This window comes from Pelodiscus sinensis, chromosome 14, assembly GCF_049634645.1.
Source record: "Pelodiscus sinensis isolate JC-2024 chromosome 14, ASM4963464v1, whole genome shotgun sequence".
Classification (NCBI taxonomy): Eukaryota; Metazoa; Chordata; order Testudines; family Trionychidae; genus Pelodiscus; species Pelodiscus sinensis.
In genome coordinates this window covers 45,225,941-45,241,062 of record NC_134724.1, presented here as the reverse complement: position 1 = coordinate 45,241,062, position 15,122 = coordinate 45,225,941, and the positions used below count along the sequence as shown (strand labels likewise).

Genomic DNA, 15,122 nt, shown 5'->3' with positions numbered 1-15,122 from the left:
TCCCCAATCCATCGCGAGGATATTACCTCTAGAGCCGCTGAGAAAATCACGGCAAAACGGATCTGTTTGACCACTCAAAAGCTCACTTTTCATCATGGCCCCTGCTGCGGACCCTCTTGCCTTGCCCAGGTTTCAATACGGCATGACAAATGATTTGCATGTGATGTCAGAAACCAATTCTTATAACTGAGCAAGTACTCAGCTTTGATTTGCCTTGCTGCTCAGGGGCTCTCTGAACACATTTCAAATGGGCCCAAGTCAGTGTGAACCAGCCTTCTCACCTGGAGCCAATGAAAAGCTGTGGCCAAGGACAGTCAACACTGACGACTGTATTCTGACCAGATTTGATGGTGGTCTGAGGGCTCTGCACTTTACTGATGAGGCTGCCACAAACTGTTTTTGACAAGCTCCACATCCAAGAAGAACTGATATCATGTCAGTTTTGACTTATTATCATACATGTCTCATTTTCTTGAGGTTAATAATAAAAGTAACTTTTAATTAAAGGAGGCAGTGTCTTTTTAAACTTCAGCACCAAGATTACAGAATCTATATTATTATTGTCAATACAAGTATTGTATGACATTGTATTCAATCTTAATCAGTATTAGAAAGAACACAGAAAATACCTTTAGCAACATTTGTTTGTGGCTTTCCCGCTTCTTCTCTTCCTCTTTTCTTGCTGCAACAGATGCCATGCGCCTTTCTTCTTCCTAGATTAAATAAAATCAACTGTACTTAAGCAGGAGAGGCCTATGAAAATATAATTGACAAGCTTGTAAATTCTGATGTTTGAAAGACATATGTATATTTTCAGTGGTCTATTCACCAAAATGTTACATGTAGACACTAGTAAAAAAAAGCTTAATAATAATCTTATTTCTATCTTTCTCTGACAATTTCCAAAGCTAACACTTCAACACAGTTTGTGAACCTGCATGCTGTGTGCTGCAATATTTTTGGTACAGAAATGTAATTCTTTCTGTGTTCTAAATAAAACATGTTATTAGAACATTCCAATGAATAACTGAGTAAAATACATGCCCTTCGCCATGTTTAGTGTTCACACAATCAATTTGCATACCAAGCTTTATCAGGAACTTATAGGAGTTTTATAGTTTAAAAGTTATCTGTGAAGGGAGAAAAAATCAGCATCCTGAAAATTTTTGTTGCTGATGGGTTGGTTGGTGTGTGTTTTTTAAAATTCTGCTTGGTTTTTTCATTCAAAGTTCAGATTATAAGAAATGGAACATTAGCTAACAGATTTTTCTTAAAGAATTTACGTAATTTAGTGGAGAAGCATTGTTTAGCTGGATTGTTTAAAACTCTGCTGTCTGACTTCATTAAAACACATTCCTATATGTATACATATATTGCAATATTTATTTTTATTATCACATACTAATTTCAATGACTTGCATTCTAAATAAAGCAAAACTCTGCAAAATATTCTGCACATCCATACCTTTAGGTAACATGTTACAGCTCACAGAACATGTGAGAACTACCAGTGATTCTAACAAAACCCAATGAATATTAGACATCACTGTCCCAATTTTTCTGAGGTGAAAAATAAATAGGAAAAAACCTCCCAAAAACAAAAAACAAAAAATGCCAAACAAATAAATAAACCAAACTCTTTATAACATGTTTCAGGGTTTTTTCCTATACCATAAGAAGCAAAAAAAGGGGCAAAAGCCTAAATCTTTGAAGTCTTTTGTTTTTAAGCATGACAACAATAAAAGAAAGATCTACTTTTATTACTTATTACTCTGGGCTTTTGATTTTCTTTCTTGGTTCTTTCCAGTAATTTATTTTCAACAACAAATAACATCTGCCAAATTTAGCAGACTGCAACAATTATATGAGGTTTCTTTGAGTGCTGATCCTTGTTATAGTAGTGAATTTAACTTCTATAAAACAGATTAGGGATTTTGTGTTTATATAATTTAACAACTTTATTCTTGGTTATCTGTTTTTCACATACTGAGTAATTCTAATGCTATCACCATAATATATACAGAACTATCTATATAGTCCTAATATATCTGAATATCATTTGGAACATTATTTATTAATATTTTACAAATGAAACAAAATAAATAATCAAGCCTTGTAATCCAGACCATATTTCTGTGACCAACGCTTCATCTTGCATGCAGTAACTGTAAACAATAAGATTTATCTAGAAAGGCTCCAGTCAAAACAAAACAGAATAATTCTCCAAATAGAAGTTTATCCCAACTATTTCAAGCTGTGGCCCACTACACATTGTGCGTAAGAATAAAATGGGTAAAGGAGTTAACTAGGTGATATGAAAAGGAAAAGAGACAGAAAAAAAGAGAGAGAATTTAAGAGACTTGGGGTATGTCTACAACGAGGGCTAAAGTTGAGTTAAATACACAACTTCAGCTATGTTATTAAATAACTCAACTTTTGGTGCTGTCTACACAGCAGGAAGTTGAAGGAAGAATACTCTTTCTTTCAACTTCCCTTACTCCTTGTGAAATGAGAGCTACAGAACTCAGAGCAAGAAGCCCGTTATTTTGAAATAAAGGGCTTGCTATGTAGATGCGCACTCTGTTATTTTGAAATAATGTGAGCATTTCAAAATACGCATGCAGTTATTTCAAAATATGCATGCTTCAGATACTTAAGAATTTGCTACTTAAAAAGGAGCATCATTTAGGTGGAACAGGAGGAGTGTCGGCCCCCGCTTCTGAGTTTCGTACCACCAGCTAGGAGGGACATTTCTTGCTCCTCTTTCCCTCCCCGGTCTATTGTTTGCTCAGCAAAAAGAATGCAGAGTTGTATCCGCCAGAGACAATAGAAGGGCTGGGAGCCTCCACAGAACTTTTTCAGTGAAACAGTGTCAACATGTACTCACAACACTACTGTAGGTTAGAAGAATTATGCTTTTCATACGTGGCTTTCTGTTCTAAATTTGTACAATCTTAATATATAGCTTTAACTGGCATTTTGTATTTTTTCTCTTTTTACATAGGGGGCAACCCCCCACTCACAGGCAGCTTTAGTAGCCAGAAAGCGTGAGCACTACGCTAACCAATCCCCCATTTTCTGGGGGCAGGAGCAGGCTGGAGGTGCGGGGTCTCTGCAGGGTGGTGAGTGAGGAGGCTGGGGATGCAGGATCTTGGTGGAAGGCAAATGAGAGGGAGTGGGAGGTGCGGGGTCTCTGCAAGGAGATAAGTGAGGGAGCTTGGGTTGTGGGGTCTCCACAGGGTGATGAGTGAAGGGAGGCTGTCAGTTATGAATAAACTTCCATTTGTTTTCTTGCTTTGTCTACTCTTCACCCCCCTCCCCACACACACACTTTCGTATTAGAATTAGAGTCTGCAACAATTTTAGATAATATCAACAATAATAACTGGTATATTTCCCAATGTTTCTACAAAGAAATTCATTAATAAAACAAAATAGTAATTCCTATAATGAAAATATAGAAGATAATATAGCACCAAATTTGGTGTTTTCTCCACATTAACATTTGTGCAGTGCTTTGAAAAATGGAAAGCTTCAGTATATATTTTAAGTAATCATCTTACTAGGAAGGCATTTATAACATTATTTCATTACATACCAACATTGTAATTTGAACTGGAAACTGGAAATATTTGAGAGTACTTTTTGTAGTCAACTAATTTTACACAAAACAAATAAAATAAGTCAGTGGTATTTAATTTATGACTCAATCATAGTCCAAAAGATTCATTTTAATAATTAAATTGTTCCTGTCCCCTATTGTTGCAGTGATTTAACTACCTCACTCAGTAAGGGTACGTCTAGACTACCGCGTTTTGTTGACGGAAGTTTTGTTGACAGATACTGTCGACAAAACTTCCGTCGACAATTTGCGTCCAGACACATGGAGTTCTGTCGACAAAGCAAGCTGCTTTGTCGACAGAACTCCGTAGTCTGGACGCAGTGTTACAGGCAATAACACCTTCTGTCGACAGAACTCTGTCGACAGAAGGTGTTTTGCCTCGTAAAATGAGGCATACCAGCGTCGACAAAACCGCGGAGTTCTGTCGACGTTATGTCGACAGAACTCCGCGGTAGTGTAGACGCTGGTATTGTTTTGTCGACAAAAGTCCACTTTTGTCGACAAAACTAGGTAGTCTAGACACACCCTAAGAGAACTAAAAGAAGAGAATGAAAGGGTTTTTTTTTTCCTGTAGACCACTGACAAGACTATATTTCTCATATATAACATTATTACTTACTAATGTTCAAGAAACTACATATTCATCCCTAAATACAGGGCATTTGGTAATTTTTAAGTCTTGCATCAGGACAATTAAAAAATACAGTAGAGTCATATCAGGTTAAATGTTCCTAGTTTACAGAAGTACAAATATTCTCATAGAATGGTATTTTTAGACTACATTTTCCAAATAATAAAGAAATGTTAGCTACAAAGTAGAAAGTAAAGAATTTCTCCAGCACAAACATTTGAGGATACTTTACTTTATTTACTTTACACACATAGATGGAATACAAGCTGTCAGCAACAGTATCCCTGATGACACCATGACACAACTGATGGCCAAGCTCTGTGACTTTATCCTCACCCATAGCTATTTCAGATTTTGGGATAATTTATATCTTTAAACCAGTGCACCGCTATGGGCTCCCACATGGCCCCACAATATGCCAATATTTTTTATGGCTGACCTGGAACAACGCTTCCTCAGGTCTCGTCCACTAGCGCCCCTTCTCTACTTACACTACATCGGGGTGGGCAAAAGGGCCTCCGTGGGATGGATCTGGCCCACCAAGCAGGTGGATCCGGCCCTCGGAGGCCCTGCTGCTCCCCCGCCCCCAGGCCAATTAAGGCCTGGGGGCGGGGGATCACCTGAAGCCTCCTCCGCTCTGCCCCTGCCCTGCGAGCAGCGTGCACCGCTTCAAAGCACTGCGTGCTGCTCGCAGGATGGGGACAGAGCAGAGAAGGCTTTGCATGCTTCCCTGCCCCTAGGTGGCCTAGGGGTGAGGAGAATGCGTGAAGCCTCCTCCTGCCCTGCCAGGAGCACATGGCACTTTGAAGCGCTGCGCGCTGCTTGCAGGGCAGGGGGGAGAGCAGAGGAGGCTTTGAGTGCTCCTCCACCCTCAGGCCAATCAGGGCCTGGGTGGCAGGGGAGCTGTGTGAAGCTTCCTTCACCCTGCCCCGGCCCTACAAGGAGCCCGTGGCACTTCAAAGTACCACATGCTCCTCGCAGGGTGGGAGGAGGCTTCGTGCATTCTCCTCACCCCTAGGCCAATTAAGGTCAGCCTGGGGGTGGGGAAGCATGCTAAGCCTCTTCCAGGGCATGGATGCCTAGTAGGAAGGGGGACAAAGGGGCTTCCCCACTCCTAGACCAATCATGGTCTGAGGATGGGGTGGCCCTGCCCCTTCCTGTTTAGGCCCCACCCCTTCTGGGGTGCCACACGGGCAAAAAGTATTGCCCACCTCTGCACTACTTTGATGACATCTTCATCATCTGGACCCATGGGAAGGAGGCTCGGGAAGAATTCCACGGTGATTTCAACAGTTTTCACCTCACCATCAACCTCAGACTGGACCAGTCTACACAAGAGATCTACTTGCTGGACACTTCAGTGCGAATAAGTGATGGTCACATAAATACCACCATATACCGAAAATCTACTGATCGCTATGTTTACCCACATGCCTCCAGCTTCTATCCAGGACACACCACATGATCCACTGTCTACAGGCAAGCATTAAGGTACAACTGCATTTGCTCTAACCCCTCAGACAGAGACAAACACCTACAAGATCTTCACCACGCATTCTTAAAACTACAATACCCACCCGAGGAAGTGAGGAAACATATTGACAGAGCCAGACGTGTACCCAGAAGCCTCCTTCTACAAGACAGGCCCAATAAAGAAAACAACAGAACACCACTGGCCATCACTTACAGTCCTCAGCTAAAACCTCTCCAACGCATCATCAGAGATCTACAACCCATCCTGGACAATGATCCCTCACTCTCACAGACTTTGGGAGGCAGGCCATTCCTCACCTACAGACAGCCCCTCAACCTGAAGCAAATTCTCACCAGCAACTATACACCACATCACAGTAATTCTAACTCAGGAACCAATCCCTGTAACAAACTTCAGTGCCAACTCTGCCCACATATCTACACGAGCGACACCATCACAGGACCTAACCACATCAGCCACACCATCACGGGCTCATTCACCTGCTCATCTAGCAATGTAATATATGCCATCATGTGCCAGCAATGCTCCTCAGCCATATACATTGGCCAAACCGGACAGTCCCTACGTAAAAGAATAAACCGACACAAATCAGATAACAGGAACGGTAACATATAAAAACCTGTAGACAAGGGTAGGACTCGCTGAAGATCCTCCCCACCCCCATCCCCCGCCCCCAATTCATACACAGGGACACTGCAAGCTGTTCCCTTCATCAGGGAGTGAGAGAAAGTGCACAGTTTGCTGCATTCCTCAGTTTGCTGGGGAGCTCAGCAGGCAGATGAACCTGAACATGGACATGCACTACCTCCCCCAGTTGTGCCTACTAGAGCTGCAACAGCAATGGAGAGGCGCTTCTCACCTGGCTTCAAGCTGTTGCAGTGAGAGAGGACTACTGTTGTTCCAAACAACAAAAATTAATTAAGGGGCGAGTAAATTTTCCAGTAAAAAATGTTACAACTTAAGCAAGAAAAATACATATTTTTAGTATAGAACAAAACCAAGTTCCAGTATTGTAATGTTCAATTTACATCTGAATTCAGACGTAAATATAAACATAAAAGTTTTCCATACATACTACCCAGCAATCCTATTGACCAATGTTAATGCTTTGCATATCTGACAAATACTTTTTCAAAAAGTTCCTTACCGTGATTCTCTTCATATCTAGTTGTCGGAGCTGCATCATATGATGGAGAATAGTGTTCTTGTAGCATGTCTCCTGAGCTATTGGATTTCCATCAAGAGTGATATCAGACAGGGATGAGGAATCAGCAAGGCACAGAATGTTGTCAAAACTGCACATACAAAAAGGCAGATGCGTCATTATATAAAAGTCCCAAAATAACTGATTCGGGGGGGGGGGGGGAGGATCTTCAGCTTGTCCTACTCTCCTGAAAGGTGCCTGTGGAATGGGAGCTTAGGGCTGGGCTCAGGTTGTGATAGATGACCAAAGGCCCATGATAACAAATTGATGTATATGATAATAAGTTGAAAGCAATGATATATTGACCTATAGGAAAAGAACACTTCAACATTAGAAACATCCCCTATTGAATATGCATCAAACATGTCAGTGTCAGCATCACATATTAAAAAAGTGGGACCCCAGCCTAGGGGCGATAGGAAAAAGAAGATATAGTCCTTGGAAGGGCCAGAATGATGGCCCTTGGTGATGATAGGGAAGGTGAAGGTAATGAGACAAGTGATCGGCTAACACCTAAGATTGTTGTAGAAGGAATGATGTAAGTATGTGGTACGGAAATATGGATGTACATTCCCTATCTTATAAAATTGGGGTGTTTGTTACTGTGCTAACTGTATTGATAAACTGTATTTGTAAATATACAAGAGTTTCTATAGTGTTAGTGTCGCAACTGTGCACATCAGAGTTCTCAACCACAGAATAACTGAATACAGCCTCTCCGTGAGTTAAGAATGAGTTACGGACCAAACACTTGGCCATAACTCAAAATGTTCGTAACTCGGACCACATTGAGTTACACTGCGACTGCGCTGTTCAAAAACATGGGTCACGTTCGTAACTCGGGGACCGCCTTTACGACCACTCAATGGGTGTTTTGGTTATAAATGCGAATGGTCGTAAATTCAAAAATATTTTGTACACGTTTGTACCAGGTTCATTAATATAATGAGCACTATAATAATCATTTTTACTGACTTTAAAAGATATTCTATGGTACTCTCTCAGCTCAATTACCAAGTGAGAATAAGCATGAGTAAGACAGACATGAAGCAAACTATGGCATCAAATTCTTTAATGTTATTTAAGTTATGTAATCAAATTATTTTATAACAATAAAATAATGTATTTCTATTTTTACTACTCATCAAATATTTTGTTTAAAATTAATGTCTCATAAAATACCTTGGGTATGCTTTATTAGACTATGAATTGCTTAAATATGCCATTATGCAATTCTAACATTGATCAGATTAGATTTTTGCTGGATGTAATACTGAAAAAAAATTATTTTAAGCTTATAAAAACGACTAGAGTCAAAACTCAGTTACAGAATCTACGTGGTTTAAAATTATAAATAAATACAATTTAAAATTAAAGGGTATTTCCTCAGTTAGTGACCTGCTAAACTAATGTGCCTTTTCCTCTACACTTGGCCATATCAAAACCACCTAAACCTGGAAAAGGAATTCAGAGAATATAGCCCCAAGTATTATGATTGGTGTTTCTGATATGATCCAATTGCTGGAGGAGAAACAAACATGAACTTTTATTATTATAAAAAGAATCTCAATTAACCTTTAAAGCTAATCAGTTTATTGGAAAAAATACAGTGCAATATGGGGCTCATCTCCATAAACATTTCTTCCTGAATAACTTCATTTATATGAGCAACCTCATCAATTTCAGTGGGATTATTCATGCTTGCAAACTTCTTTAGGATCAGGCCAATAGTCTGCAACACATTATGACTACCTACCTGGTAATTTCATAACTCAAAAAATAATGTATTTTCAGTAAAGTTATTATTTATTACAAAAATTGCTTCCTTCTAAAAGCTTGTTATATATCTATAAATAATACAAAATTGTTCACAAGCTTACATCAATGATATTACTGTTGATGAGAGAAAATGCTGTGAGGCACAATATGAAAACCTGAACAGACATATTTGTGGACTGGAATTATAAATTCATTAAAATAATTCCTCCTTCACTTACCAGACGAAACTGGTTCTGTGATTTTCTTGCAACAGTTAACAACATACACATTTTAAGAATCAATCATGCACCATTCAAATAATGAAAGTTTTTGTTATTAATTTCACTGGGAGCAGAACTAAGCCACTCAAAGAGGAAAGCAAAATTATACTTGTTTTATGTGCTGCTGGTTTGATATTATTTACAATATTGTATTTAGAAGTCTGCTAAACTTAAAAATGAATAATAAACACTCAATTAACATCTAATAAAAGATGGAATGGAACTATACTTAATCCTATTAGGAGATCTCTTAGGACAGGAAATTATGTAATAAGGATCTCTTGGGAAGGTCTCTGTATATTGTTACTGATCTGAAATCTTAAATATAATCCCCCTGAAATGGTATAAATTAGTTGTACAGGATATTTTGTATTACACTTGAACCTCTTTAATCTGGCAAACCTGGGAAACAGGGTAATGTAGGATTAAAGAATTTTCCAGGCAATGAAGGGCACTGCAGAATCTGGGTATCAGGGAGATATGGGTGAGGCTTAAATGGTGCCCCACTCCCAGGGACACATGTGGCTCTATGCATCCCACTACTCCCAGGCACTGTCACCCACTACGGGAGCGGCAGGGAAAAGCCTCAAGAGCACTGCATCCCTGCTCTGGCACTCCCCCAGATGGGGAGAAGGAGGAGTGGCAATGAACAAAGCTGCTTCCTCCTGCCCCTGCTAAGGGTCATACCACAGGTGCTCCTGGATCAGGGACCCCTGGAGTACAGAGGTTCAAGCTCACTGCTTCCCAGGTTATATCAGTGCATTCTTCTATAATCATTCTGCTAAACATTAACTAACCCCCCCCCCCACACACACCAGTTTTTAACTCTTACAGATGCACAACTTCAGTCTGATGCTCTCCTTTACAAAAAGTAAGAAGTGGATTTTATTTCTAATGCACAAAAAAGCTCAAGCTTATGTTTAAAAATAAGTTATTGGCCCCAGAAGTGGAGTTTGAGGAAGTCTTGAACTCTAAACACAGGGTACTCTTGGCTGGAATATTTAGTGGGGGAGGGTTCTTAGATTATATCTTTTGTTTGAAATCTGACATGGCTATCATGGCTCCCCATGGCATTTCAAAGCAGCAGCACTGAACAGAGCCCGGGGTCAGCTGGGGAGTCCCCAGATAATCCTGGGCTCCACATGGCATTTCAAACTGGCAGTGTTGCACGGAGCCCGGAGTCCCCAGCTGATCCCGGGCTCCGTGCAGCGCTGCCGCTTTGAAGTACCCCCCACTTCTCTCCTTCCTGCTTGCTGCCTCTATCTGATAAACGGGTGGGGGGGGGCGGGAGGAAAGGAAGTTACTAGTCGATAAGAGCATTTGCTTATCAGATAGTCGACTGGTCCTTCACATCCCTATTCCCCAGAGATCCATGTGGAGAGCTGGGGCTGCCTGTGGCCCCAGCCCTCCCCTCCCCTTCCCAGAGCCCTGGGGAAGAGCCAGAGCCACTGTGGTTGCAGCCTTGGTCCAGACCTCCCCGGTGGCAGAGGGGGTAAAGAGATAAGGCAGCCATGGCTTGGCCCCTCCCGGTGGCCATGGGGAATAGCTGGGCCCAGCGCTGCTTCGGCTTGGCCCCTTCTGGCAGCGGAGGACAGAGCCAGGCCCATGTGGCTTCAGCCCAGACCCTCCAGCAGACGGGGGGAAACCCAAGCCCGGCACAGCTTCAGCCCAGCCACTCCCAGCAAAGAGCCGGGGGAGAGCGGAAGACCCCGGGGCACAGAGCCCAAGAGCTGGGGCCAGCTGGGGGGGGCAAGGACAAGGGTGGCCTTGGACCATCACAGCAACCAGGAAGGGGAAGAGCTGGGCCCTCCCCAGTGGCCAGAGGAAGAGAGGAGGGCCTGCCACGGACTTAGCCTGACCCAACTCCCGGGCACCTAGGGTTGCCAGATGGTTGAAACAAAAATACCAAACACTCCCCCTCCCCCGCAAAAAACCCCCACAGAACACCGGGAAAAAATTCTGTTGAGGGGGGGGGGGGCGGGAAAAGGGGAAGGGGAGAGAGACCAAAGTTGTTGAGCAAAAAAGAAAAAAAAAGAAAAAAGGACTCCAAGGACTTAAGCTAAAAAAATAAAAAAAAATAAAACAGCATGTCCCCTTTAAGAGTGCAGGGATATGAACATTGGAGAGGTTGAGCACTAAGACCCAGGGGAAGCCTTGGAGTCCGGGGGGGGGGGGAGACTCGGGGGGAGGGGATGGTTGGCCGGGCACTGAGTGTTTGTAGGGTTGCCAGGTGCCCAGCATTTTTGCCTCCTGGATGGTGAAAAAATTCAGAAAATACTGGACATCTCAGGTGTCCGGTATTCTCTGAATTTTTTTGCCGGACAGGAGCCGAAAATACCAGACTCTCCGGGTGAATACCAGACACCTGGCACCCCTACGGGCAGCCAGAGGAAGAGAGCCAGGCCTGCTGCAGCCTCAGCCCAACACCCCAGCGGCCAGAGGGAGAGAGCTAGGCCAGACGTGGCTTTGGCCCAACCCAAAGCCCCAGCGGCTGGAGAGGGAGAGCCATGGCTCGCCTGGCCTCGGGAGCGGGGGAGGGAGGAGCAGGGAGGTATCCCCAAGGCCAGAGCATGCCAGAGCTTCCTGCCATGCCTCGGCCTGGCCCTGGCCCTACCTGGCAGCTGGGAACAAAGCTGGGGCTGCCTACCCCCCGAGAAAGGAGAATTGGCAAGCATAGCAAACAGGGGTTGCAGCCCCCTAGTATTTAATAAAAAAACTCTTTTGTTTATCATCATACCCACTGTAAGTAATTTTTACTTCGGGGAAGCAATCACTGTGCATATCTGTTTCATTGATAAAGAGGGCTTACTTCATGAGTTTTCTCTGTGTAAAACTTTTAGATTATTTGGGGATTTGATACCTTTAGGGGTTGGGTTTCTGGATTCTGAGCCCTAAAACTGAGACCTCCCAGAGCAGAAGTGGTTCAGTGTCTGCACTGCTGTCCATGAGGGCCATAACCTCAACTCTGTGTCTTGTCTGGGGGTGACCAGAGGATCTGGGGTCCAGCAGGACAGGGTGGTGGAGAGCCCCACAGAACCAGGTGGCAAATGTCAGTGTCATAATCAGCAAATTGCAGAACAATCGTAAGGGGAATTCTATGATTGCACCTCATCTCGCACACTATTAAAAAAACCTATTAACCTTTTCTACAGGAAAAAATGAAAAAATGCCTAAAACATTTAAAATGTAAAGCATTTGTTAAATAAGGCTTTCATTTTAACAAAACCCTTTGTTCCCCTTCCCTCTAGCTGGAGATAGTTTTTAGAAGGAAATCCTCCACCTCCTTGTTTTACAGTCTCTTAGATCATATTAAAAGAGGGTAATAACTGTTATTTTGGGGAAAGGCAGTAAGTTATTTCAGATAAAGCTGAAGCTGTTATCAAAATCCAGTCCTGTTGGAGTTTGGGATTCAGCTGGAACCAGCAGAGGTGGTGGTATCATTTGGGTCCTTCTCTCTGGTCTGGACTGCACTTCCAGGATCAGAAAGACAAAGGCCCTGGGTTGCAAGAAATGGTGGGGTTGGCAAAGCAGTCATAATGGTGAAGCTCATTCCACTAGACAACTGTTCTCTCAAGAGAACAGGGGTGAAACAGCCCATCCTCTCATTTTGTCCACCATTTAGACCAGATTTTCCACATATCAGTTTTGATTCACTGGTTTCCACACCTTTCCTGCTTATTGAGCATGATCTTATCAGGCCTTGAATTATATCAACAGACCTTTTTGTTTCAGGATAAACTTAAAAAATAACAAATAGCCCACAAAAGCTCATGATACCATCTACATGTTAGTCTTTAAAGTGCTACCAGACTGTTAGTGGTTTTTTAAGTTTATCCTGTACAGACTAACTCTGCTACCCCCTGAAGCTTTTTGTTTCAGTTAGTTTTGTACTGTTTCCCCATCAATATTTGCTACTATACATTTTTGTGACATCTTAGGAACTTTCATGTAATTTTATATCTATTGAAGTCCCAGGAGTTGGCAATTACAAGCTCTTTATAGTTGAACTCCCAATGATCGCCACACACCATGATGGTTTCTTATACCTGAATATTAATAGTTTATTTTTATTATTATAGCATGTTGGAGCCCCAATCAGGGACAAGGACCTCATTGCACTAGATACAGCATAAACACAGACTAAAAAGTCATTTTTGGACTCTTGCTGAATTATCCAGACTTCTCATCTAGATTAGTATCAGGCAGAATGCTGAGAATTTTTTCCCCTCTAGAACAGAACTATTAACTTGTGTCATTAGAGCTGAGAGAGAGAGAGAGAGAGATTATTGTTACTGGTATTTCTTAATATGAAAACCAATAAGGCTATTTTTTATTCCACGTCTGGGAAATGTAAATTAATTTGCCAAAGATTATACACTTTAAGGCCAGGACTGTCTTTTATTCTGTAACTTATAAATTGTCATATTTATTTAGCAGTGCATAGACAGGCTGGGAACATGTGTAACCCCTTCATGTGAGGGTTTTGGAAAAGAGGAGAAATTTCCCCATCTGGTTACTTAGAGAGAGGAATGAACAAAGCCACTATAATCTTTGTTTCTTAAACTGTGTTCCACGGCACAACGGTGTGCCGCGAGGTAGTCAGAGGTGTGCCAGGGAGAACAACAGAATTCAAAATGGCCACCCTTAAAGGGGCAGGCGACCTTTTTTTTTTTGTCAATAACTTTCCCCCGACCTTTTTTTCCCACCCAACAAAAAACCCTTGGTGTTCCTCATAAAAAAAATTGTTTAGTGTTCCTCAGTCTCAAAAAAGTTTAAGAAACACTACACTATAATGATAAGTCACATATACACCTGTCCACTATGCAAATACAAGCAGGTCAGAAACATCTTTGTGGTGGACAGTCTATAATTCTTTGGGAAATATTCTGATTTAACATAAAGGCCATATTTCTAATCAGACACATACTTCAGTAAGCATTTGATACTGTCTCGCATGATCTTCTTATCAATAAACTAGGAAAATGCAACCAAGATGGGGCTACTGTAAGGTAGGTAGATAACTGGCTGGATAATCATTCTCAGAGAAAAAAAACAATAAATGGTCTGGTAGCACTTTATAGACTAACAAAAAATGTAGATGGTATCATGTAAAGAACAAATCATGTCAGACCAATCTGATAGCTTTCTTTAATAGGATAACGAGTCTTGTGGATAAGGGAGAAGCGGTGGATGTGGTATACTTAGACCTTAGTAAGGCATTTGATATGGTCTCGCATGAGATTCTTATCAATAAACTAGGTAAATACAACTTAGATGGGGCTACTATAAGGTGGGTGCATAACTGGCTGGATAACCGTACTCAGAGAGTAGTTATTAATGGTTCATAATCCTGCTGGGAAGGCATAACAAGTGGAGTTCCGCAGAGGTCTGTTTTGGGACCGGCTCTGTTCAATATCTTCATCAACGATTTAGATATTGGTATAGAAAGTACGCTTATTAAGTTTGCAGATGATACCAAGCTGGGAGGGGTTGCGACTAATCTGGAGGATAGGATCATAATTCAAAATGACCTGGACAAATTGGAAAAATGGTCTGAGGTAAATAGGATGAAGTTTAATAAAGACAAATGCAAAGTGCTCCACTTAGGAAGGAACAATCAGTTTCATACATACAGAATGGGAAGCGACTGTCTGGGAAGGAGTACAGCAGAAAGGGATCTAAGGGTTATAGTGGACCACAAGTTGAATATGAGTCAGCAGTGTGATGCAATTGCAAAGAAAGCAAACATGATTCTGGGATGTATTAACAGGTGTGTTGTGAGGAAGACACAAGAAGTCATTCTTCCGCTCTACTCTGCACTGGTTAGGCCTCAAATGGAGTATTGTGTTCAGTTCTGGGCACCGCATTTCAAGAAAGATGTGGAGAAATTGGACAGGGTCCAGAGAAGACCAATGAGAATGATTAAAGGTCTAGAGAACATGACCTATGAGGGAAGGCTGAAGGAATTGGGTTTGTTTAGAAAAGAGAAGACTGAGGGGGGACATGATAGCAGTTTTCAGGTATGTAAAAGGGTATCACAAGAAGGAGGGAGAAAACTTGTTTATCTTGGCCTCTGAGGATAGAACAAGAAGCAATGGGCTTAAACTGCAGCAAGGGAGGTTTAGGTTGGA

The 15,122-nt window shown here is 41.9% G+C and overlaps 1 protein-coding gene across 3 annotated transcripts in view; it reads right to left on the bottom strand.

Annotated features, from left to right (window-relative positions):
- Nucleotides 1-15,122, bottom strand: part of LRRC49 (leucine rich repeat containing 49) — a 128,972-nt gene that overhangs the window by 56,762 nt on the left and 57,088 nt on the right. For 2 of the 3 annotated variants that reach the window (XM_075897738.1, XM_075897739.1), the window contains 2 exons: nucleotides 6,896-7,043; nucleotides 630-713 (listed from right to left, as the gene is read on the bottom strand). In XM_075897738.1, the coding sequence (XP_075753853.1) occupies nucleotides 630-713; nucleotides 6,896-7,043 (232 nt within the window). Of the gene's footprint in view, nucleotides 1-629; nucleotides 714-6,895; nucleotides 7,044-7,135; nucleotides 7,259-15,122 lie in introns of all 3 variants that reach the window. The other variant, XM_075897737.1, reaches the window with a different exon arrangement.